Raw genomic sequence first — 25,871 nt, forward strand, 5'->3', positions numbered from 1 at the left:
AATTAAATCAAGATTTAAATAGCTAATAGAAACATTTCATTAAAATTTATAAAATACACAATGAATATAATGGACAATATGATTATTAAACAATTAAAAAAGATTTAGTGATGAGAAAAAAGACTGATATTTCGATCGATAGAGGGTGGTTACAGTATTATTCCAAATACTTTAGGGTTCAGTTATACGTTGACGAATTTGCGTTCTAGTTCGATTGTGTATGGGGTGGATTGTACGTGTAGTAATATAATAGGTATATAAAAAGAAAGAGCACGAGGAAGGTATGCATATGTGTTCTGTATCCACATTCCACATTGTCCTGTAGTACGAAGACTGTAAGCGGCCTCTAACCCTCATATTCAACTCAGTCAAGCTTTATCATAGCGAAAGAACGGTATCTGGAATACATACATAGTGAGTATAGTTTATACAATGCTGTACGGGTAGTGTTGGGTTGGGGAACACTGTGGAAGAGTGAAACAAGTAAGTGGAGGACTGGTTAGGTGAAGACTCTACTAGGAACTGGCTGGTCGGCCATTGTAGACATGGCGGGTGTTAGCTTACGTGAGTGACGGCAATTGTGAATAATTATCATTGCGGAATATATATACATATATATAGATATATATATATTCAAAAAATCAGTGTTTTCGTGTAAATTTGGCGGTACAAGAAGGATAATTTGGTGTCATATGATTAATCCGATAGGTAAAAATGCAGAATGTAGCACAAGGAACAACTTCGGATAGCCAGAAACACGATAAAGCGAGTGTACACGACATTACGTCGTCGACTCCTCAGTCCTCGAACTCTAGCCCCACGAAGTCGGAGACCGAGACCTTTTCAGAACTTCAACCACGCTTTATGACAGACTCATCAGAGAGTGAAGAAGACAGCATTTCCGAGGTAAAAATCATCTAATCCTCCATTTTCTTTACTCTCTTACGTATTTTACTTTTTTTTTCCTTTTCTTCATCACATCCATTTCCATTGCACACGAGGGGCGGTCACTGAAAGGCATTTCGTCCGCATATCGTCATATACTTTTAACAATATTATCATTTCTATATCTTTATAACTACTCCCAAATTCTTATCCCTTTATCTTTCCTATCAATAAGTTTTTATCATTGTACAGTGCTTTCGAATTCTTTTTCTTTTACCTGATGCATTATTGCATTTCGGTTTAATCAATCATTTCTTTGAGTCATTCGCTAAAACACTTGCGCCTATCTTAGTGCGAGTAAAGTCTGGCGTTGTAAGGAATTGAGTAGTTGTCATCACCGGTGCAGTGAAATAATAACCAGACGTTGTCTATTTCGAAATATTATTTTCAGTTCTATGAAAACGCTTCTGCATAAGCTGTTCAATATTATAGTTACGAATGCGATATAAATGATAAAGAGAGAGAAAGACAATGAAAGTGTGTAATATATACATATATGTGTGTGTGACATGATCGGAAATATATTTTAGGGCCGATCGCGTCTCATGTGTATTTTTTTTCTTTTTTTCATCAACATAATTTCAAAATTCTATTATCATTACTGCGTATTTTACTCATTGATAACTACTGATATTACCAACAATTAATTTATAATAATAACAACAACATCAGTATCTAAAATAATCATAATAACAACAGTAATAATAATAATAATAATAATACTTTTTCGAAATTATGTCGTTTGCGTCAGGTTGCTTCTGCTAATACTGCCTTTGATCCGGGGCCTACGACCTAACTCTCACACTATCCACAAGTCAGACTTGCTTTACGAGACATGAGAAACTGTTAATGACTGCAAAGATTTTTTTTTACCGTGACCTTTCGCTATAAACTTAGTTACAAATTAATATAATGATAGTTACAAATAATCTAAATAAATTGACTAGGCAAATTCGTACATTTGTTACATAACAAAAAATATACGTACATTTGCAGGTATGTGCATCTTGAACGTCAGTCAAATACACGCGGAATCATTCAGCATATTTCACTGATGAAGTCATTAATAATTTCTGAAAATCATTCAACTCATTCTATCAATAATTTATTATCCATCATTTAATAAACTCTATTATAATTAATATCATTTGGTATTGGAATTTTTGACGTTATTAACGTTTACAATTCATCTACGGCTGCGTCATTTACTCCAATTTAAGATTCCGAGATACAGTCAGCCTCTCTCTCACTTTCATAAATCTTTCCTCTATCAAAGTACAGCGTAATATTATTTTAAATTCCTCCGAGTTTTTATTTTTTTGATCCATCTTACAGTGTTTAAGAAATAGCCCTTTTTCTTCAGCACCCTTTGCCTTTATCCTTTGTTACGCCTTGACAAAGTGAAACATTTGGATACATATAATAGTACATAGTGTGTTGTTGTGAGTGAATTAGCAGGGCCGTAACAAGGAAGACAGTTTATAAAACAGATATGTATGAAAGTGAAAGAAACGATTCAAATGAAAATAAGTATTGAAATAAATAAATAAAAAGTCAATAATGTGAACAGAACGTCTAGTGTGTTAGGTGGTGGTAAGTTGGAGAAAATAGCGTTCAAGTGTCAGAGTTTAATCCATCTCTGGAATGGCTGAACATTGTGTTGAATATCCTTGTACATGGTTCTTATGTGTACTAAGCCAACGAATGAGTAGTCAGCGTATAGAGTCGAAGCTCTCAAACCATCGGCGGATATACTGACGTACAACTATACTTTCACCCAAGTATCTTCTTCCTTTATACCTATCGTTTATTCTTTCCCATCAAGTTCATTTTCTTCATTATTTATTTTTTACTAAAAAAACATTTGACAATTATAAATAATCGTTGTGTTTAATATTCAATATCCTCAAATTATATTCCTCCCTACATCATTTTCTCCTATGAAATAATATTGTACGAGTAAGTGTATCGTTTATGAAGTAACGTCGTAATAAATGTTGAATGTATTTTTCCTCCTTATGGAATTTTTGCTGTTGTCTTGGACTTCAAAGTATTTTAACAGTCGTTTAACCGTGTAGTAATGATTTTTTTTCGTCTAATTTGTGTGTTAGTTACGTTGTTCATGTAAACTCACCTAAAACTACTCATACATTCTATCCTTAATCTATGGCTCTTACATTCTGACGTCCATAACCTCAATTTTTCATTTTATCCCGTTGTGCATACCAGAAAGACCTTAGAGATATTTTTTATCCCCGCTACACAGGCAAATGTCGGACAGTCATTTGGTGAATCATTTACAAGTGAGAGCCACACGTAATATAGATTATAAGTTATAATATGTTTAATAAATAATTTAGTGTAATAGAAGGGGAATATTACTTTTGAATAAGTTGTCTATAACATTCGCAATATAACAACGACATGTAAGTTAAATCGATTAAATGATAATTAAACTTGAACCAGTTATTTTATTACAGCCAGAATTCTTTCGTGCTGTAATCGACGAAGTTGGATCAGGCTTGGATCGAGATCATTGCAGAGAATCTTCTAAATTTTTATTAACACCTGAGGCTCCAGAACGTTCGGTAGATCCTGAGACTCAGGCAAGATTGGAAGCATTATTGGAGGCGGCAGGAATTGGAAAATTATCATCAAGTGATGGGAAGCATCTACCTGACCACGAGGTACTACGACGATTAACGTCAAGTGTATCTTGCGCGTTGGACGAAGCGGCTGCCGCACTTACACGTATGCGCAGCGATAATCCTCGTACGCAGAACGAGAAGCGTTCTCTCGTAGAAGCGTGCACCGACGGTGACGTCGGCACCGTTAGAAAACTCCTCACTGAAGGTCGTAGTGTTCACGAAACTACGGAGGAAGGTGAGAGTTTGCTTTCCCTTGCTTGTTCAGCTGGATATTACGAACTTGCACAGGTTAGTTGAGTTAATCATCTTGTCTTATTGTTGACAATAACTAGCTCCAAAATATTATTATGTATATTATGATATATTTTAGGTACTTCTAGCCATGAGTGCCAGTGTTGAAGATAGAGGCATTAAAGGTGATTGTACTCCATTGATGGAGGCTGCAAGCGCTGGTCATGTTGATATTGTTAGTTTGCTTATTGCTCATGGAGCTGACGTTAATGCGCAATCTACATCCGGTATGTGGTGTTGTATAAACCGACAACAATGACTAATTATTAATAATTTAATCTTGTGATAGTTTGAATAACATGGATTAATTGTTGACAGGTAATACGCCATTAATGTATGGATGTGCTGGTGGCCACGAGGAAGTAGTGAAAGTTTTACTTGAAGCTGGAGCTAATGTAGAAGATCATAATGAGAATGGACATACACCTTTGATGGAAGCTGCCAGTGCTGGACATGTAGGAGTGGCCAATATTTTATTGGAACACGGTGCTGGTATAAATACACATTCAAATGAATTCAAGGAATCAGCGCTGACTTTAGCTTGTTATAAGGGTCATCTTGATATGGTGAGATTTTTGTTAGACGCAGGAGCTGATCAAGAACATAAAACTGATGAAATGCATACTGCCTTGATGGAAGCGTCAATGGATGGACACGTTGAAGTGGCGAGGCTTTTACTAGATTCAGGAGCACAGGTCAATATGCCGACAGACAGCTTCGAATCGCCATTGACTTTAGCAGCATGTGGTGGACACGTAGATCTTGCAATGCTTTTGATTGAACGAGGAGCTAACATCGAAGAAGTCAATGACGAAGGTTATACACCATTGATGGAAGCTGCAAGGGAAGGTCATGAAGAAATGGTAGCGTTGCTTTTGAGTCAAGGAGCTAATATTAATGCTCAAACGGAAGAAACGCAAGAGACAGCACTTACTTTAGCCTGTTGTGGTGGTTTTCTTGAAGTTGCTGATTTCTTAATTAAAGCAGGCGCTGACATCGAATTGGGAGCTTCAACACCACTCATGGAAGCTGCTCAAGAGGGTCATTTAGATCTTGTACGTTATCTCCTTGAGTCTGGAGCTGATGTTCATGCTCAGACTCAGACAGGTGATACGGCTTTGACCTATGCCTGCGAAAATGGTCATACAGATGTGGCAGATCTGTTACTCCAATTTGGAGCTGATTTAGAGCATGAATCGGAAGGAGGTCGTACTCCTTTAATGAAAGCCTGCCGAGCTGGTCATCTTTGCACCGTACAATTTTTAATTTCTAAGTTGGCCAGTCTTAATCGTAATACTACCAATAATGATCATACTCCTTTATCACTTGCCTGTGCTGGTGGACATCTCGCAGTGGTGGAACTTTTGCTTGCTCAGTCTGCCGATCCATTCCATAAATTAAAGGATAATTCAACAATGCTCATTGAAGCAGCTAAAGGTGGACACACGAATGTTGTTCAACTTCTCTTGGATTATCCTCATAGTATAATGATGAACGCTCAGCATAATGCTGGTGCACCAGCTCCTATGCTGCAAATGCAGCAACAACAGCAGCAGCAGCAGCAACAGCAACAACAACAACAGATTCAACAACAACAACAACCTCAAACACAACATACCCTTCAAATAGCAACTCAACGACAGCAACCAGCACCACAACAACAACCAGCTATTTCACAACCTCAACCTCAAACCCAACAAGTCCCATTATCCCATCAACAACCACCATCTATTCAACCACAACAGCAACATCACCAAAAACAACAACAACAGCAGACTGCAGAGAACCAGAGTCAAAATTTACAACCGAAACATAATAGCCAGAAATCTTTGCTTCGAAAAAATCGTTCTGTTACGGTTATGCCTGACACTAGTTTAACCTCAGCTGAAGCACAACAAGTTCGTACTCAACCTGCAGGAGAGACGGTAAATACTACAATTGACGATACAAATATATTGGATAAAGGTAGTGGCAATTGTGCCTGTCTTTCGGAACCTAATATTACTGTGAGCTCCGTTCCATCACCTACGGTTTCAACTACATCTGTTGAAAACCGTAAAAGTTCACGACATGAGCAAATTCTTCATAAACAACAAATTCTCGAAGAATTACAGGTAATTACAGTATTTATATAATTGTATTTTTGTATTATGAGTAATAAATTGTGAATAATAATTTATATGGATTACAGAGGGTAGAGCGTGAACTTCAGATCAAAGGTGCTGGCCATTTGTTTCTGGGTACGCCTGAATTAGATGAGCATAAGAGACAACAACAAAAGACAGCTGATAGTGCACCAGATTCAACAGATTCATTATTACCAGGACTATCAAATATCGATTTACCTTCACAATCAACTGCATTACATGGTAAGTATCTCAAAGTACCTTGAATCATAAATTCCTTTTCGTGCGATCATTTCGTTTATTTACAATTTTCCTCAATTATTTACGTCACATGAATAAAATCAACATAAACAATCATATCATTGCTAATAGCTAATTCTAATAACGTTTCAACGAAGATTTGCTATCATACATTTACCTCCAGCGTTATTTTTCGTTTCATTCAACATTTTTCGGTTAACTTATTTATTCATTAAACAATAATCAAGTCGCTGATCGTGAGTACTCCAATATAATCGTTAAAGACCGAAAATGGCACACTCGTTCGAATGGTATTGGTCTTTCGTTAGGGTTGGTTTGCGGCACGACGAGCGAATCATCGGACAGGCTGTTGTCACATGAAGATACCGATTGTGCACTTGCATTTTGCCGTGGGTTATACCTTGGCAAACAAATAGCTGCTAATACACCAGGGCCCATAACACCATTACCAGCATCATCATCCTCATCGCCATCATCTTCAGTTGGTATTATTGCACCATCTCAGACTACTGGTACTGCAGCTCTTCCACAACCTATTGCTAGCAGTGATGTCAGTCAGAATACTGCCATAAGTGATCGACCCAAAGCTAAACCTGTGTCCAAAAAAGAAGGAAAAAACTTGAGAAAACTTAATACTACCAGTGGGAAGTTTCTTCAGCAACAGGTTCAACAGCAGCAACAGCCTCAACAGCAACAGCAGCAACCAGTCACTCTGATGGCTGGACCTAAACAACAAGATAAGCGTCAGCATGCTTATCAGCTTCAACAAGTGCACGATCTTCAACAGCTTCAGCAATTAAATCAACAATTTCAAATGCAATTGGATCAAGTGCAGGTTCGTCGATTCATCTATCACACTATGCATGAGAAGGATGTCTTCGAGTCGGTTACCTCTCTCTTTTTTTCTTTCTTGGGAGTATTCTCAGTAGAACATTGTCAGATCATTAATGTAGTCATTCGGTTTCATTTGCTCTGATGCAACTAGTTCGTTAAAACAATGATAGTTGGAAAAATTTTTTTGTACACAGAAATTTATTAATATATTTATTAAATTCATTTAATTGTTAATTTTACTTTCAGTATAATTAACACGATATGAAATAGTATTCCATATAGAAAGATAAAGAATGTAATTATATTTCAAAAAATTTAATTATTCAATTTAATTCTTGCTTTTTTAAGCAACTAAAATGATTGTCTGACAAAAGTGATTGATTGGTTACCCACTCGAACGTTCATGAAGGTGGTAAAATTGTGATCAAATTTTCGGATGTAATTATCACAGTGTTGCTAATCTCTGAATGCAGGTACAACAGCAACAACAACCACTTCAACCACAACAACAGCAACAAGTTCTTCAACAACAAAGTGGCGTGGGGGGTGGCAGTGGAGACGGCGAAATCTTTATGCCCAGTCCACTGGTGGCACACCTCCACTCCACTCAGACCCATCATGACCATCTTCATGATCAGGTATAATTCAAAATTGATAAAACAAAATCATGAAATGTTATTGTCATGTTTTTAAATGGTAATAATTCTCAATTCGACAATAAGTCAACTTGAATCCCGAAAATATTTTGTGTGATTTTTTTTTCTTTCGTTTTTTTTTCTTCTTATTAATTATCTTCAGTATCTTCTTTCTCATTTTTTTTGCGTTTTTTTCTTTTGCGTTAAATCCAAAAATTTTTGCGAATCCGGAGATTCAGAAGTTGAACTATTAGAAATAGTATGTATGATGATATCTTTGATGTATTTGCGTTTAACTTCAAATGTAGCAAACAACACAGCAAAATATTCCGGAGCCTATAGAACCGGAATTGGCAAGATTACATAGAGACAATGCTTGTCCATTCTTTGCGGCTGCACAAAAAGCAAAAGAACTAGCTGCAGAAGGCAAAGTGATGAAATTAGGAGATGTTCACATACCAATGGATGAAATTGCTGAAATTATAGAATCCATTACCTTCGACGATGTGCCTAACGGTAACTATATGGCTCGTAAGATCGCGACTATTCAGCGATGTAGAACTTATTTATATTATATATTATTTATCATGGCATATTCTGTTATTATTTTATCTTTTGCAGCTGGAGCTGAAGATCAAGATGAATTAGAACTAAAAAAATTTGAAATTTGCGATAAAAATCCAGAATTCCCTAAAGAACTGGAACCGGATCAACATTCACGTCAAATGTCTGAGCAGGTAAAATATATTTAAAAGTAATTCATTAATTACATTGTTAACGATGACGAATGAGGCTAATTCAAATATTTTAATAATATTTAGGATGCTAATGGTTCTATTCGACGAACAGTTGAGAGATTAGCAGCCAGAGAAAGAACTTTGGATGATGTTTATAAGAAAGGTTTTAAACGTGGACTTCGTATAGCTGCGGCACAAATCCGAGGTGATGAAACTACCACCATTCAAGAACAACCACCACCATTTAATTCATCTCGTATGTACAAACTTTCTCTTATGATATTTATTTTCATTGATAATGATCTTACTCGGCTAAAAAATTCTTCTCATGATTGTTATTAAATGAAGTTATTATCGAGGTAAATTTTTTTAAGCATTAGAATGCCTGCTGTGGGGTTGGAATCAGCAAGCAGCATACTCAAAAGCACAAAAAGCTAGTGCTGGTACGAGCAATACCGGTTCTAGTAGCAGCATTAGCAGCAGTAGTACTAGTAATAACCATGTTCAAGTAGCAACGCAAACCCAAGGATTGGCATCGAATGCAGTGATAGGTCTTGTTGAGCCAGATAAAAATCAAGCGTATACAACAAACGTTGGTGTCAAAGATAAAGAAACTCGAGAGACTCTTTTGCCACAACAGTCATCTTGTCAACAACCTCAACAGCAACAACAACCACAACCATCCCAACAACAGCAACCACAGCCGCAACAACAACCTCAACAGCAACCGCCACCACAACAACAACAAAATTATCAATTAGATTCAACAACGGGAGTAACAGTTGGACAATATACTCCGGGACCGATTGTAGCAACTGGAACACCTGTAGCTGCTGGAACAGCACCGGGTGCTGTTTACCCAGCGGCTACTGCTGCCCCTAATCAAGTTCCAATGGCACCATTTTCATGTATGGATGTTGATTCTGAAACAGATAGTAATCATGATACGGCATTAACACTTGCTTGTGCTGGTGGGCATGAAGAATTAGTTGAATTTCTTCTTAGTCGCGGTGCGGATATTGAACATCGAGATAAAAAAGGATTTACACCGCTTATTTTAGCAGCAACTGCTGGTCACCAAAAAGTTGTGGATATCTTATTAAATCATGGTGCTGATATTGAAGCGCAATCCGAGAGAACTAAAGATACACCACTTTCACTAGCATGCAGTGGAGGAAGATTTGAAGTAGTAGATATATTATTGAATCGAGGAGCTAATAAAGAACATCGTAATGTATCTGATTATACACCACTGAGTTTAGCTGCTTCTGGAGGATATGTTAATATAATTAAGCTCTTATTAAGTCATGGAGCTGAAATTAACTCTCGTACTGGTTCAAAGCTTGGAATCTCACCGCTCATGCTTGCTGCGATGAATGGCCATACAGCTGCAGTTAAACTACTTTTAGATATGGGTAGTGATATTAACGCTCAGATAGAAACTAATCGAAATACAGCACTTACTCTTGCCTGTTTTCAAGGTAGACATGAGGTTGTTAGTTTATTGTTGGATCGTAAAGCCAACGTTGAACATCGAGCTAAAACAGGGTTGACGCCCTTGATGGAGGCTGCCAGTGGTGGTTACGTTGAAGTTGGTAGAGTTTTATTAACAAAAGGCGCAGATGTTAATGCAACTCCCGTACCCTCGTCGCGTGATACTGCCCTTACTATTGCCGCTGATAAGGGTCACTGCCGTTTCGTTGAATTATTATTGTCAAGAGGTACTCAGGTTGAAGTAAAAAATAAGAAAGGAAATAGTCCACTATGGCTAGCCGCCAATGGCGGTCATTTAAATGTTGTAGAACTTTTATTTAATGCCGGTGCAGACATTGATTCTCAGGATAATCGTAAGGTTTCCTGTCTTATGGCGGCATTCCGTAAAGGTCATATTAAAGTGGTTAAGTGGATGGTTGCTCATGTAACACAATTCCCTAGTGATCAAGAAATGACAAGGTATATAGCTACTGTAAATGATAAAGAACTACTAGAAAAGTGTCAAGAGTGTGTTAGAATAATTCGAGCTGCTAAAGAAACTCAAGCTGCAAAGGCTAATATGAATGCATCTATACTTCTTGAAGAATTAGATATGGAAAAAACAAGAGAGGAGTCGAAAAAAGCTGCTGCAGCACGTCGACGTGAACGAAAGAAGAAGAAAAAGCTAGAAAAGAAAGAAGAGAAACGTAAACTGCATGAAGAAAATAAAAAGAATGAAACCATTTATGAAGATAAGGAAGATGGTAAAAAATCTGAAGATGAAGCAGAAGATGCCGATCGAGGTGATGAAAGTGACAATGAGGGTGGTGCTGATAGTTGTGAAAGAATGGATAATGTACCATCCCCTTCGCCTGTCAATCGGAGTCAAGATGATCCCGATAAAGAAGAAGGAGACAGTGGAATAGATGCTAATAGTCAAGGCAGTTGTAGCAGTAATGATGTTAAAGCCAGAGAAAGAAAGAAAGACAAAAAGAAGAAGAAAAATAATGCTAATAGTAATGATAAAGATTCTTCTCCTCATCGTCCTCAATCTTCAGTTTTTACTTCTACACCAAATTTACCCCAGAATAACAATCATAGTAATAATAATAATATTAATAATAATTCAGTATCATCCAATAAAATTCAAATTTCTGATAAACGCGCTTCAACTAGTACTACAAGTAATACTGTAGGATGTTCATCAACATCTACAACGTTATCAGCTTCGTCTGTTTCTGTCAATCGACAAACAGTTGCTTCAACATCATCTACAGGTGGTTCATCTGAACGTAAACATAAAGGACAACTGGTATTCGAGTCTTCACGACATCCTGCTGAACGAGAAGACTTTGAAGCAACTGGTAATGAAAGCTATGTATCAGGAAAAGGTAAAAAGTCTGGTGGTAACCAGTATGATAATGAAGGAGCCAATAGTAATGTCAAGACTAATTCAACAAGTCCAAAACAAGGTGGTAAACGTGAAGAAGGCTGGAAAGAAGTAGTTCGTAAAGGACAATCTGATGATTCTGCAAGATTTATGAATTCTCCATTTCGCTCAAAGAAAGTAGCAGTTCCACCTAATGCCATTAGTAGAGTTATTGGTCGAGGTGGTAGTAACATTAATGCAATTCGTGGAGCAACAGGAGCCCATATTGAAGTTGAAAAACAAAGTAAATGCCAAGGAGAAAGAATTATTACCATCAAGTAAGGAACATTAAATATTTTTTTATTTCATAAATTCTTGTTTGGAGTGATTAACTAAATTATTTGTCATGTATTTTAGGGGCTCTTCTGATGCAACAAAGCAAGCTCATACTCTAATAGCTGCTCTGATAAAAGATCCTGACGTAGATATTCTCCAGATGTTACCAAAGAACAAACTAACAGTGGTTTCATCATCAACCTGGGATAAATCCATGGTACCAATGAGCGCCGTAAGTTTGAGGCGCATTTTGTTATTAAATTGTGTCTTCTTTTTCAAAACTTTTAAAGAGACTCAATCGTTGTATAATTAACAATTTATTTTTATGTTTTTTTTCCAGGCATCTAAACCTAAAATCGGTCCAGTGAGTAAAATACAAACTACTGCATCTGGAGTTGCTGGGTATTCCAATAAAACCAGTTACAGTGCGTCAGGAATATCATCCGTAGGTCAAATAATGCCTTTAAGGACTTCATCTACTATTAAATTAGCGGGTGCATTTTCAACACCTCTTTCACGAGCAACTGCTCCACGACTTGTTGCTGCGGCGGAAAAACGTGCGCATACTTTAACATCTGGTCAAATTACATCATTAACAAATACTAGAACAACTATGTCTTATACCAATGCTATTATGACAGCCGGAAGAGCTACAAGAATTATAACAACAAGCGCACCACAAACTTTTGCCGCAAAGCTTTCTGATATCACTGCCACGACTCATACTCCAACAACGGTTATGCAATTGAATCATAATCATCAAATGAATAAACAAAAATCATCGCAAGCAAATTCTGCGATAGTAATTTCTTCTTTATCATCGTCGTCGCCATTATCGTCGTCATCATCTTCATCCTCTTCTTCGTCATCGTCGTCATCCTCGTTATCGTCATCGTCATCGGCGACACCTCTAACATCACCACATCCAGCCATGACAAATTCATCGCCAAAGCACTGCCGAACACTGCCTAATCTATCTGCTCCACCAACAATGCCAGCTCAGTATTCTGGTAAAACATGTTATTCATCTACTTCAATGGGCATTTCAACGTCTACAGTTACTTCGAGTATATCAAATGGACCAGATGGCAATATTATATCAACATCATCTGGCCCTGTTCGTGTGACACCATCTCCACCAGCTGTCTCTCAGTCAACTGGTTTCCATCAGCAACAACAACAAATGTCTCAACAGTCACAACAACAGCAATTAGCTCAGCAACAACTTCATCATCATTATCAACAACAGCAACAGCAACAACAACACCAAATGCGTAGCACAACTCCAATAGTATCAACAATGTCTGAACAATCTGGAATGCATCAAGTTCAACAAGCTACTGCACCATTAGAGTATTCTCTTTTTAATGATACTTTTTCGAAAGTCACTCAACAGTCAATGTGGGGTGGACGTGATAATGAATCTCATCAGAAAGGAATGAACTTTGCAACTGTTGCTGGCGGTGGAGTCTCAGCTAATACGTCCGGTCCAAATCAAAATAAATTTATTGATAATGTACCACCACAAGTAGATGCATCTAAAGCTCCTGGGTACAGAGGAACTGCGCTGTGTTCACCTGTTTCAAATAAAACTAATACTAGTTGCAGTGTTGCCAGTGTATCATCAAGCGGAATTCATAATTCGATTCAACAATCGCAGTATCAGTCAGCAATGAATAATTATGTCAATGAACATTCATTGTCGAACAAATCTTCTGATTTGGCAGTGTCAAGACCAATGATGAGTCAACAAAATATGGAGTTACCAAGTTCAGGAATGGGTCAATATAGTCGATCAATGTATCCTGGTGAACTTTCTTCACGAAATGTTAATGTGAACGTTCAACATCAGTCTCAACGAGAAATGCAATCCCAACAACAATCTCAATCACAGCAACAATCTTCGCAATCATCATCGGCACCACCACCACCTCCGCCGCCGCCACCATTACCACCGCAATCTCCTCAGCAAAAACAATCTACATCGGCACCTCCACCGCCACCTCCTCCTCCGCCATTACCACCACCATCACCACAGAAACATCAACAGCAGCAACAACAAGCTCAACAACAACAACAACAACAGAATTCTCAACAGCAATCTATGCAATCCCAACACATGGTGCAACAGAATTCTCAATCAAATATTGATGTTGGTTTATTCAAAAATAATAATAGTGGATACGATCATTCTAATGTTAATTCTAGCTTATTGAAAATGGTACCAAATGATGGTCAATCAAGTGGACATCCTTTGTTGCCGTTTCATGCTTCACACTTGCAAAGTTATGCGCCAACGATAAGCCAATCTCAAAGTGTTAGTACTACTGTTAGTATGTCAAGATTAAATCCACGAGCACCAGATTTTTCCAGTTCCCTACATCTTAATAACAAATCGCAAGTCGCCATGTTCAATACAGCGGCTGGAATGCATCCTAATTTATTTGCTGCAGTTCCTACTGCCCCACCATCTGGCATGCAATCTAATAATTTAGCCATGCTCAGTAATTTTTCTCTTGGTAAATACCAACCTCCTGGGACTGCTAATAATGCTCGTGGACCACCCATGTCTCATCCATCAAATCTGTCAACAAATGGACAAACTAGATGGCAATTTGGACCGCATAATAATTATCCACCGCAAGATGCAATGATGGTACAAATGGGTTTTCCTAATCATTTGGGAAATATGAGTGCTTCTCAAGGAGGAGGAATTGATTTAATGTCAGGATTGGAGAATGGTGGATCACCATCAATGTCACCATCATCGCCAGCACAAGTTGCACAAGAGATAAACCAATTGAAACTTGAAGATCGAAAAGTTCCACGACCTATTGGAACGGAGAGAGCTTGGAAAAACTTTGCGGCAGGAATGGGACCTGGAGGTGAAGCGGACTCCATAAACTGGATGTTAAATAATGAAAAATTGGTTGGTTCGTGGAATCTTCCTGCTGGAATAGAAAGACATCAGATGTTCCGAACGAACCCTGCATATAATCGTGTTTCTGCAATGGATGCAGAACTTCATCATATGATGGAATCGACTTTTCAGGTATAATAAAATTTAAACTCACTTAGACATTTTTATTCGAGTAAACCAATTAACAAGTGTGACTTATAAATAAATTATTTTCTAGGGTCACTTGGAAAATGCTCAAGCATTTTCAAATGGAAGTGCAGCAGGATTGGCGATGATGCCGGGTTTAGCTCTATTGCCAGGACAATACGGCAATGCGCCAGGCTTACCCGAAATGCCACCACCGAATGATACAACAAAAATGGATGCACCTACGTGGGGGATGCCTGATCCAACTGGACAAGATAAGCACCATCCGGTAATTATTAATCCACTATGTTTAAAATAATTAACCTGAGTACGAAACAATACAAGACGTATTTAATAAATAAAATAATTAATTGTAGGCTTGGAATAAATGGACTCACTAATGGATGAGTCTTTCTTCATGATACACAGCTTTTTTCTGATACTGCAACATCACTGACAGGATGAAGGAGACCAGGAATTATGCAATGAAAAGAACAAAAAAGAAAAAAACGAAAAAAAAAAAAACATATTTAGTAGTAGTAGTTGATGAAACTGGCATAACGAAGCGTTGTTTTTAGACACCACATTAATTACATTACTACCTATATTCATTGACACCCAGATCCAATATTACTTGTCATGCTAGGTGATAAGATGGTAAATCCTTATTACAATCTATTGCTATTATTATCTTCTAATATACTTATTCGATACCAATAATAAATTGGAAATGTGGCAGCGTAAGGCTAGCGCGAGCCAAGGAGCGGTCATGTGAAAAAGAAAAAAATTATAAATGTGTGATTATTGGTAGAACTTAATTGATTAGTTCGATATTGTGCTACCTAAACCTATCCTTATCCTCCAGTTTAATCTAAATTATCTTTGACTGTCGAGTTAATTCATCTTATTGAATGCCATTAGATCTATTAGATCATTCCATACATTTTTGCTGTTATTTCAACAGGACTGCGTCAGAAATGAAAAGATTTTTGGAATGATTCGATCACTTAGTATTATAGCGGAAGAGGATGCCTGCTATTCAAGCATTTCGGCTCGTCTATTTATCTGTCGTCTTATTTAATAAACAACATACTTGCCAGAATGGTCGCATTAAATTGTGTCCTTCTTGGCCAATTTTTGTTTCTTTTTGTTCTTTTCTTATATATGTATATAATTATACATATTACTTTTTCATCCATGCTTTGTATCTTATGTATATTGTTATATCTACTGATAACGTTAATATATTCAAATTTGCTTTTTTCGAGCGCCATTTTTCTGCTTGGTTTTTAATTTTCTTTATATTAAATTTTTAAGTTATACAAGACATCTTTTGAATCTACGATAACATTACGAAGAAGATTGTGATTGAACATCATCAAATCTATGCCCCATTCTTCATAGCTGAATAACATCTGCGGTAGTTGGCGTACTTTCAACATAACTTGATTTTAATTAATTTACATTGCTGAATGCTTATCTATAATCATCGTTATTTTATATTCTATATATATATATGATGTAGCTTAAAGAATTATGATCATTTCCTTGGTATTTTCAAAAGCTGCTCATTTATTATTGCTTTTATCATTGAACCATTGGAATGTCAATTAGCTAAGTTATGTATATACGTATATATGCATGTGGTATACAAATAAGTATGGCGGCGCGAACATTAGTTTTTTTAAATTGTTGTAGAACTAATAGTATATTTAATATTGTAAGATCAGTTCATGTAGCTAATTTTACATTATTTAAACAACATTTTAATAAATTGGATTATAATCAATCGAATTATTTGATACCGCATTCTTTAAATTTTTCTCTAAAACCTAATAACCTCAAACATTTAACGTATTTTAAGAGATTCAAACACTCAAAAAAGAAGTCTAAGGTTTTTATATTAAATTTTATGCCATTTTAATGTGACATTCTTCGGAGTATAGTTATTTATTCGTGTCATCTAATTTAGGGAATTGAAGAGGATGATGATGAGGAAGAAGAACTTGATCCTGAACTCCAATTGTTATTACAAACAAATAAAAATGCTAAGGTTGCGATTGTTACAGCCCCTTCTCTACGGCTTGATGCTGTTGTTCACCATGGAATGGCTATAAGTCGAAAGTAAATAAACAAAAAACAATTGAATTCTTTTAATGATCTTGATAATAAATGAAGGTTATCATTTATTGTTTATTACCACTGTTTATGTTATGATTGAATATTTTTTAGCAAAGTTGAAGCAGCTTTCTATGACAGTAAAATTCGATTAAATGGGAAACTAGCACTTAAAAAAGCGTGTCAGGTAAAAAATTACTAACACTGAATAATAGTAGAAAAATATTTTTATTTTATTGTATAAAATATTCTATTTATATTTTACTAAATAAAATATACAATTATTTTAGGTAACAGTTAACGATGAAATTGATTTCATTCAAGGAGTAAGCCCAAAAAATCCGAAATGCCTCCTTGTTACTCGAATTACTATTTTAAAGACATCTTCAACTGAAACTGGTTATAAAGTGAAAGTCCTTCGAGAAAAGTCATTGATGATAGAGAACTATGAAGAACCTTGGATGCCCATCTCCAATGAAACGTGATAACAATGTTTACTTTTAAATCGAGAGAATTCAATTCTCTGTCATTAACTATAAATCAACATAAGTTAATTTTAGAATTTAAAGTTAAGAACGACATTAAAACGAATATTTAATAGTTTATATACTTTTGTATCAACTTACCTCAAATGTTGTTAAAATTCCTTTGTTTCTTAATTCTGATAATTTCTCTTTCACTTCATTATCATCTAGATTTTGTTTGATTTCCTAGAAGAATAAAATTATAATAACTTGAAAAAATTAAATTTAACAATAATATTACCTGTATAATATTAGGCCTGTGAACTGGATCTACATATGAAAGAAGAACGATGGCAAAATGTAACTGTTTAACTTGAATACAATGACTGATAACTGAATGAAATTGCAATTTATCAGTTACTCGGCAAGTATGAAGTAATCTCAACATATGAATACATTTATTGATAACATTACTGTTTGAATCAGCATGAAGTTCATAAAAAGTATTGTCAATAACAAGCTGCCAAGCAGTGATATAACCTGGACAATCAACGATACCATCCATTGTTCCAAGGATTAATAAATTTGATTTCAATTCATTCGTAAAAGAATATTCTACCATCCGTTCTAGAGCCGTGTTTAACAGTTTATAGTCATTTAGATGAAAATCAACAAAAATTCTTGGAACTAATCCGACAGAACGTACACTGTATTGATTTTTGACTAAAATTTCTGCTAATTTTTGTTTCGGACAGTTTTCGAAACCAGTGATACTGTAGCGAATCCCATATTTTTCCAACTCAGCTAAATATTGCAATGATTTCATGTATTGATTAAAACTATCCTTATCTCTTTTAATATAATTCAACAATTCAGCTTCATTCATATGTGCTTGAATAATCTGCAATGCTCTAAAACGTTTTTGAGCAGTTTCATCTTCATCAAAACTAATAGTTATTAAATGATTGATGTAGCCCTGTTTATCACTCGATTCTACGAGATAGCAGGCTTTTAGCAGATCGTCATCAATAGCAAAAGCGTTACATGAAGTATTTGAGTCACGATAAACATTAATTGTATTATCAAATGAATCATAATTATCCCAATTCTTCGGTTGGAGCCATTCATTCAGCAAATCAAGTCGTAATTTTGTTAAATTTAATGTAAATACTTTCCCAAGTTCAGTTACTGCAGAATTAATATCAGGTCGGTGTTTGATTATTCCTTTGTATCTCTGAGGAATGGTTTCATCATTATACAGCTCTTTAATTAGCTTCTCTGGATTTTTTAACAGTTTCAAATATTGATTTTGGCCCAATCCATGAGAATATAAGATATGTTTGGATGTATATTTGAAATATTTTTCATGAATTTTTATGAGCTGAAACAAAGTAATTGATAGAAACAATTATAAAATTTATTTAATGAGAAATATAGCAAATCAATTATTTACCTTTTCATGTGAAGGAGTGATAGTTCGATCTAACTCTTGCCACTGCTGGGAATGAATATAACATTCTTTAGCAGCTTCTACTTGATCAGCACCTGGAGGAGCATGAGTGACAACATGATACCAAGCGGCTGCTTTATACTCAGCATCTTCTGTTGCCTTCAACTGATTCAAACACTTTTTTATATCTTGTAATAAGCAATCGCTGACTGGTTGAACAGCCCATTGATTCGTGTTATTCTGTTTCATACACTCTTTATCTGGCCAAGTTTCTGATACTGCATTTTTAACTGCGATTGTACAGATGTTATGAGCAGGCAGCTGCAATACTCCAGCTATCGTCAACCATTTCTCGTAAGTTCTTAAATTTAATTCAGGACTTATTAACTTATATTGATTAACTTCTGGTAGAAATGGTAAACGCCATTTAGCTATTTCTGGAAGAGGATTATCATCTTGAGCAAAATGCTCCCAAGATTCTTTTTCTAAGTCTGTTGGTTTAGCAATACGTGTATAACTTTGGAGAAAATACAAATAACTTATTCGATCAATTTTTTTCTCATCCGAAAGTTCTAAAAGAATAAGCAAAATCTCATAGTGATAGAAATTAATTAATGGTATTATACGATTAATAAAATAGTCTGACTTATAATTTTCAGTCGAATTACTCTGAATCTTGCTAATTATTTTTTTACACAAACTTTTAAGTTCTTTCACATCTGTATTATCTATTTTGAACTCTTGTTGACCATCTTTAGCTATTTCTAAATGGTATTTTGGTTCCCAAGAGCAGAGTAATGTTTTGAAATATCTAAACAAACAATCATTGAAATCAAATGGGAAATCAAAACAAAATTCTTTGAATAATTCAATTATTTTTGGATCTCTAAATTTCATAATCCTTTCCAGAATATTTTCCATATTTTTAATATCATTTTGAACAACTTCCTTGAATGATATTTCAAATGGAGCAAGTCGTTGGGCCCAAGTATGTAATAATTTTCTATTATAAAAATAATCAAGGCTATTATTTTTTGTTAGTTCACAATATTGATAACCAATAATACAATGAATTTTTTCTCGAGATGGATCCAATTGAAGACGCTCTTTAGTAAATTTAAGTGACTCCAAAGCTTCTCTTTCAGGAAGTATAAGTAGACATGATAATCCCAAAAGAATATCAATTACCCTACTTTTCATTACATCTTTTAATAATTTATTTATACAACTTTTTATTAAGCTTTTTATCACTGAAAACTGTGTTTCATCTGCTTGTACATAAACCAACTCAGCTTGAACTACTGATAAAATTTTGAATAATGAGTAATGATGATGGTTGTTTTCAAGCTGAGATGCATATTGAGTTAAGTTTTTATTGATTAATGTAATCAATCTTTCTAGTTCTTCAGTACGTTCATCACTAATTTTTTTATAACAAGAAATTAACTTAAACGCATTTTTGTTAAATACTAAGAGTGCTTCACTTCCAGATAATGATAAAACATGAGTATAAATTGGATGTAATTTCAATAATTCCGGTGCCAATTGAGTATCATAAATTATTTCTGATCCTACAGCCACATTGTATGCATCAATTTTATTAGAAATACTAAAATTGCTGATTAATTCACTGGATGAAGAATTAACTAATATTAATGAATATTGATTTTTCAGAAATGTTGTTAACTCTGGATCATCATCACTGATTTCAACTAATAATTGACAGATTTCATCAAAATATTTATGTTCCTCAGGAAGTATTAAATAACATCCCTTGAACAACTTGAAGAGATACTCTTTGACGATAATTGACTTTGGTAAAAGTTGTAAAAATTTATAAATTCCATAAAATTTAGGTAAACCAAGTAAATAATTAAGTCGTTCGATATTAATGCAGAGATTTAACCAAATAGTTTGTTCATCAACTTTACTAATTAATTTGGCAATAAAATCAACCAATATATCAGTTTTATATAAATAATAGCCTTCAAAAGTGATAAAAATATTAAACTCCTTGTGTAAATTATATAATTTTTGTAACAGAGGTATAGTTTTTAGAATATCACCAAATTTAATAATATTTTCATTACTTCTAGTCAACATATCTTTCATTTTGCTTTCAATAGTACCCAGCACCATAAAATAATGTTGTAGAGAATCATCAATAATTTTAGAAGTGTTGAGTTTTAAATGTATGTGCTTCACTATAAACTCGCAACAGTTTAAAAACAAATCCTCATTTAATTTTTTCATTATTGCAATTACCTGATCAATATCACCTCGATGTAAATAATAATTGATACAATCATAGAATACCTTTTGTCTCAACCTGTTATCTGATTTAGTAAGCTCTATGAGGTCATCAGTCATGTTGGTATTATTCCGTTTAATAATATTTTGATACAATTTTGGACATAAACCAATTTGAGCGAAGCCATATTTCTTTAAGATAAGCTTTACTGCAACAAAGGTGCTTTCCAATCGAACTTGAGCTACAAGAGGGCTATTATATTCATAGGATTGCTCAACAAGTGATATTAGCGGATCACTCCAAGGTACAGGTGCTTTTCTTAATATATCTAATGTCCGTTGTAAACGAATCTGAATACTATTAATATAACCAATTATTGCACTTAATTTTCTGTCCCAGAGAGCTCTATCACCTATCCACCATTGTTTAGAAGTGTTCAAAGTATTTTTGATGTATTTCGATAATGCTTCATCATTTGACAATGAATGATTAGCCATAAATCGCTGTAGAAAATTTTTCATGAGATCAGGAATCCTATCAATATGCGCTTTATTAATTATAATTGTAATAACATTAATTGGTTCACTTTGATAAACATTCAATGGTAAAATAATTTTATATTGCGTTTTTAATTCCAATAAATCTGTTACTGCTTCTAGAAGAAACATAAGTCGATGAAATTTGGATTTTTTATTGATGTATTGTTGATTAATCTGAAGAATATTATTATATTCTTCAAAACAAAATAATTCAATAAATTTTTTAATAAACGTTAATCCAATTTCCGGCCATTGATTTTTATGTGATTGCTCTAGAGTTTTAATTTTCTTATAAGCCCACAAAATGATTTCATCTATTTCACTAGGTAAAAAAGATGCAACTGAAGGAATAAAATATTGAAACCAAGGCCAAAGATCATCAGGTGCAAGTTTATGAGGTATTATATCAAGAATTTTTTTAATTTTATCTTCTGTCAATTCAGGAATAATTGAAGATGAATGATATGTCCAGATTAATGTAGCTGCGCGTATATTTCCAATAGATAAATATCTAATACATTCATTAAATAAATTAGCCTTTGAAAAATGATTCCACTCGCTACTATTATAATCACTTAATGTTGATTTTATACTTTCAAAAGTTTCTATTCTTTCCAGTGTGTAATTAACATTTTTGAGGAAAAATAATAATTCTTGCATTTCTTGTTGGTTTGCTCCTTCAATTTGTTTAACAATTCTCCTCTTAACATAATCATATAAAATTTTTGTACTTTGATAATCATTAAATGTTACAGCATTATTACAACATTGGTAAATAAATTTTATGTCAGTTATTTTTTGTAAGGCTTGAATGAATGTAGTCAACTCTTCGGGATTTCTATCATTTTGATTATCCTTAATCGAATTGAATTGTTGAAGTAACTTTGAAACTTCAGCTTGATAAATATATTCAGTATTTAAAGAATATTTTGTAGCAAATGCTTGTGCATCAGCAAATCTTTTTTGTCTTAATAATCGAAGTAAACGATCCTCTGGTAAACTTTCGTCGATAGCTTTGATACGAATGAGATCAATAATATCATTTGAATTTTTCATGCCTTCCAGAACAACCATACAGTCCATTGGATGGTCACCAACTATATTTACTAAACGTGTAGTTATTGACACATCCATTGTAAAAATAATATTAAAATCTGGAAAAGTCATTAAGTGAAGTGATGTGGTTAATGAATGATTATCAGGAGGTGCCATTAGTACAAGTAAATGAAAGTTATCAGACTTTTCATTAAACGTTGTAAAATCAGCCACTGGACCATTCCAAATTTCTTTTATTGCGAGTGTATTAGGACAAACAATGCTGAGTTTTCCATCTGATGAAAGACTGATCATTCCACTGTATCCATTGAAAAACTGCATTTTAGTGTATTTGCATGATAAATTAGTGGTAGTAAAAGAAATATCTTCTGGATAAACGTACATAGAATCATTTCCAAGGGCTACTATAACTAGTTCATCGTCATTTTTATAGTAAACATGATTGCTTGTTGGAGCCTTTGCAATCACAGAAGTATTTTTAGTTATATTTTCTTTATTATTATCTGCAAAAAAAGAATTAAGACGAGCTATTTTGAATATTCTTCCATCAGAAGTTACTATAATAGCATTAAGATCATCATTTACTTCTTCTAGACATATTTGTACAAGAGAATTACAATAGTATTCCTTTTTAAAATCAACATTAAGCAACTGCTGACCATCCTCTTGAAGATCAAAGCAATAAAGAGTAGCTGAATGAACTCCAATAAAAAGATACCGAGCATTGGAAGATAGACAATAGCTTGTGATTGCTGAGTCAAATCCAATGTTTGACATCACTTGACTACATGTTTGTGTATCAAAGATTGTAATATAGTTGTCAACTACTATGCAGAAATATGAATGAAAGATAGTTGCTGAAATCTCTGGATTACGTTTCACGGCTGTTTCAGATTGAATAGTTGCTAATGTCCATGTTTCATAAACTGATTGAGTAGTTTCAGCAAAATTTCTTGCTCCAAAATTGAAAGTTTCTTCGTCAGCTTCAAAATCTGATAGAATCTTTGTCCATTGAGCCATATTTTTTACTGTATCTACAGTTTAATTAATTCATTAGGTACTTATTGAAGAATAAAAAAAAAAAACTAAACTAATTTATTACACTACTGAATGTAAACAATTTTCAACCGTTGGCTGATTCAAACATAAACACTGATAAATGAACACTCTAGATGGAAGACAACAGCAAAAAATAGAGGCCATTGGAAAGAAACTTAAAAAGTTCAAGATGACGAGCTGTGTATTCTCGTTGTCAGAGGTCAATACAGGTCATTCTTCTCAAGAATAACTACTATAGGTAAATACTAAGTTATGGGTCGGATACTGGGGTAATAACAACCATCGGTATAATAGAAATAATTCGACTTTTGAAACAAGATAAAACCGCAAATTGCTAGAATTTTAGCATAAATTATGCTCAGATCATATTTTTGACAATTGCAATGGAAAGCTTCTGCTCTCACGAAGCCGTTAATATGCTTATGGTCTATGTACGTCTCATAGATCGTAAGTTATTAGCGAAAAACAAAGTTATGCTGCAATGGAACATAAAAAAAACCTTCAAACGCTCATAACTCGACAACTATGCGAGATACAACATTTTTGACGGGGTTGAAAGGTTTGAAATGGGTGCCGATTTTTCCTCTTAGGTCCAGATCTTTCATATGAGCCCTCGATCAACCCTGTAGCACCATTAGCATAGAAGTTATCCATGTTTTTATGTACTACAGTTATTCACAAATATCTCGTGATTTTTCTGACCAACCAAAGTCAATAGCTACTATTTCGGAATCGTCTCATCCAGATCTCCCCAACGAGATCTATAATTTTATGATCCAAGCATAAACATAATTACATGCTGTTTTTTAAGGTTGAAAAAAGTCCTTCTATTTTGGCGATCGAGGGCTCATTCTTGGAAATGCGGAATTCGGTCACCCCCTACAAGAATTTCTTCTAACCCCTTTAAAAACGGACGAGATTTTAGGCCTCAATAACTCTAAAACGGTGGGTCCAAAGATCCTTTTCAGGGACGTTTTGGAAACCTCATAATCTGAGCTAAACATACAACTCCATGAAAAACGTATAAAAGAATTTCTTCACCCTAAAAATCGCAAACATAGAACAAAAGTCACACTTTTTATGGGAGTTTGCTAATTATTTTGGCGATTTTAAAGGTCAAGGAATTTTTTATATGTTTTTCATGAATATACATCTATAGCCTAGATTCTGAATTTTCTAAATATTCTTTAATAATTACTACTGGACAATTTTTTCACGAGTTATAGAGGTCAAAAGATAAAGAATGGATAATTTTTTGATCCATCCATGAAAATTATCGTTTTTCGAACGATTTCCCTGTTACCTACTCAATTTCAATTGACATCGAGCTTCGATCTTCCACCGCACAACACGAGAGCGTAAAGTCGTAAATGTGTACAATAATTTATTCTTATAAAAATTTAAAAATTCATTTTTCTTTAACGTCATATAATGATTATATATGTTTATGACTTTCTAACATTTAGAATTATTTAATAAATTTTTATTAGAACTGAATAAGAGGTGGTTGTTTTTAAGGATTTATATCATTAGTTGTCTCACTTTAAATACTTTTTCAAATAAACCGAAAGATAAAGTGACGTGAAAAAAAAAGGAGATATAAGTATTAAAAAATCATGCCAATCGTTTTACATATTTTTTGAAAAGACATACAAAAGTATGTCATAAAATTTCTTTTGTTGACTGATACTCGGAATGGATTAACTGATTTCGATTGCCAGCCAGTTTTTTGACAGTTTTCAAGGTAACTCTTGAATTAGTTAGATTTTAAATTAAATTGATTAAGGTTTTATCGAATACGAAGACGAAAAAAAAATTTCCATATCAAAATATATATTTCCATATTAAAATATATCCTAGTAGCAATTAAGATACAGACTGCCGTCAGATTTACGTATGATGCTGTCTTTTGGTTTTCTAACGTAAGATTAATGTTAGACGTCAGATGCTGTCGCAGAAAGGATACAGACGTACGTAAGTCTGTCGAAAATTCTGACATCAGATCATGGCTACTAGGGTAGATTACGTGAATCATATATTTATAGGTAATCTTTGGGTGACAAGATCAGTATCAGCTCAGCAAAATCAATGAGTCATATATATGCGTAAATATTTCTATAGAAAGGTTCCATTAAGACTTCCAGATAATTTTATTCTCATTTATTTTTTGTGCAAAATATCAATTTGTTTTGTAAATAATTATATAATAAATTATAATGTCTATATTTAAGGT

At 34.3% G+C, this 25,871-nt stretch overlaps 3 protein-coding genes across 7 annotated transcripts; 2 read left to right on the top strand and 1 right to left on the bottom strand.

Annotated features, from left to right (window-relative positions):
* The first annotated feature begins 192 nt into the window (after positions 1-192).
* mask (multiple ankyrin repeats single KH domain) lies at positions 193-15,488 on the top strand. Of its 5 annotated transcripts, none has more exons than XM_035083069.1 (16): positions 193-564; positions 709-906; positions 3,426-3,881; positions 3,964-4,111; positions 4,203-5,998; positions 6,076-6,253; positions 6,580-7,106; positions 7,579-7,743; positions 8,049-8,256; positions 8,362-8,477; positions 8,562-8,733; positions 8,852-11,657; positions 11,737-11,887; positions 11,996-14,707; positions 14,793-14,990; positions 15,079-15,488. In XM_035083069.1, the coding sequence occupies exons 2-16, from the start codon at positions 715-717 to the stop codon at positions 15,100-15,102; spliced, it is 9,849 nt and encodes a 3,282-aa protein (XP_034938960.1). In that variant the 5' UTR covers positions 193-564; positions 709-714; the 3' UTR covers positions 15,103-15,488. The 5 variants fall into 5 exon arrangements, with proteins under 5 accessions (XP_034938960.1, XP_034938969.1, XP_034938977.1 ...); XM_035083078.1 differs by having other exon boundaries at positions 193-414; XM_035083086.1 differs by having other exon boundaries at positions 193-906; positions 8,858-11,657.
* Positions 15,489-15,666: 178 nt separating this feature from the next.
* On the top strand, positions 15,667-17,333 carry LOC118066794 (mitochondrial transcription rescue factor 1). The gene is made up of 4 exons (XM_035083127.1): positions 15,667-16,595; positions 16,674-16,825; positions 16,934-17,006; positions 17,110-17,333. The coding sequence occupies exons 1-4, from the start codon at positions 16,323-16,325 to the stop codon at positions 17,302-17,304; spliced, it is 693 nt and encodes a 230-aa protein (XP_034939018.1). The 5' UTR covers positions 15,667-16,322; the 3' UTR covers positions 17,305-17,333.
* Positions 17,213-23,729, bottom strand: rod (rough deal). Its single transcript, XM_035083114.1, has 4 exons — positions 18,737-23,729; positions 17,585-18,664; positions 17,446-17,529; positions 17,213-17,352 (listed from the first exon to the last, which is right to left on the bottom strand). The coding sequence occupies exons 1-4, from the start codon at positions 23,597-23,599 to the stop codon at positions 17,335-17,337; spliced, it is 6,045 nt and encodes a 2,014-aa protein (XP_034939005.1). The 5' UTR covers positions 23,600-23,729; the 3' UTR covers positions 17,213-17,334.
* Between the last annotated feature and the right edge of the window lie 2,142 nt (positions 23,730-25,871).

This window comes from Chelonus insularis, unplaced genomic scaffold, assembly GCF_013357705.1.
Source record: "Chelonus insularis isolate UGA/USDA-ARS -01 unplaced genomic scaffold, ASM1335770v1 contig_121_pilon, whole genome shotgun sequence".
Lineage (NCBI taxonomy): Eukaryota > Metazoa > Arthropoda > Insecta > Hymenoptera > Braconidae > Chelonus > Chelonus insularis.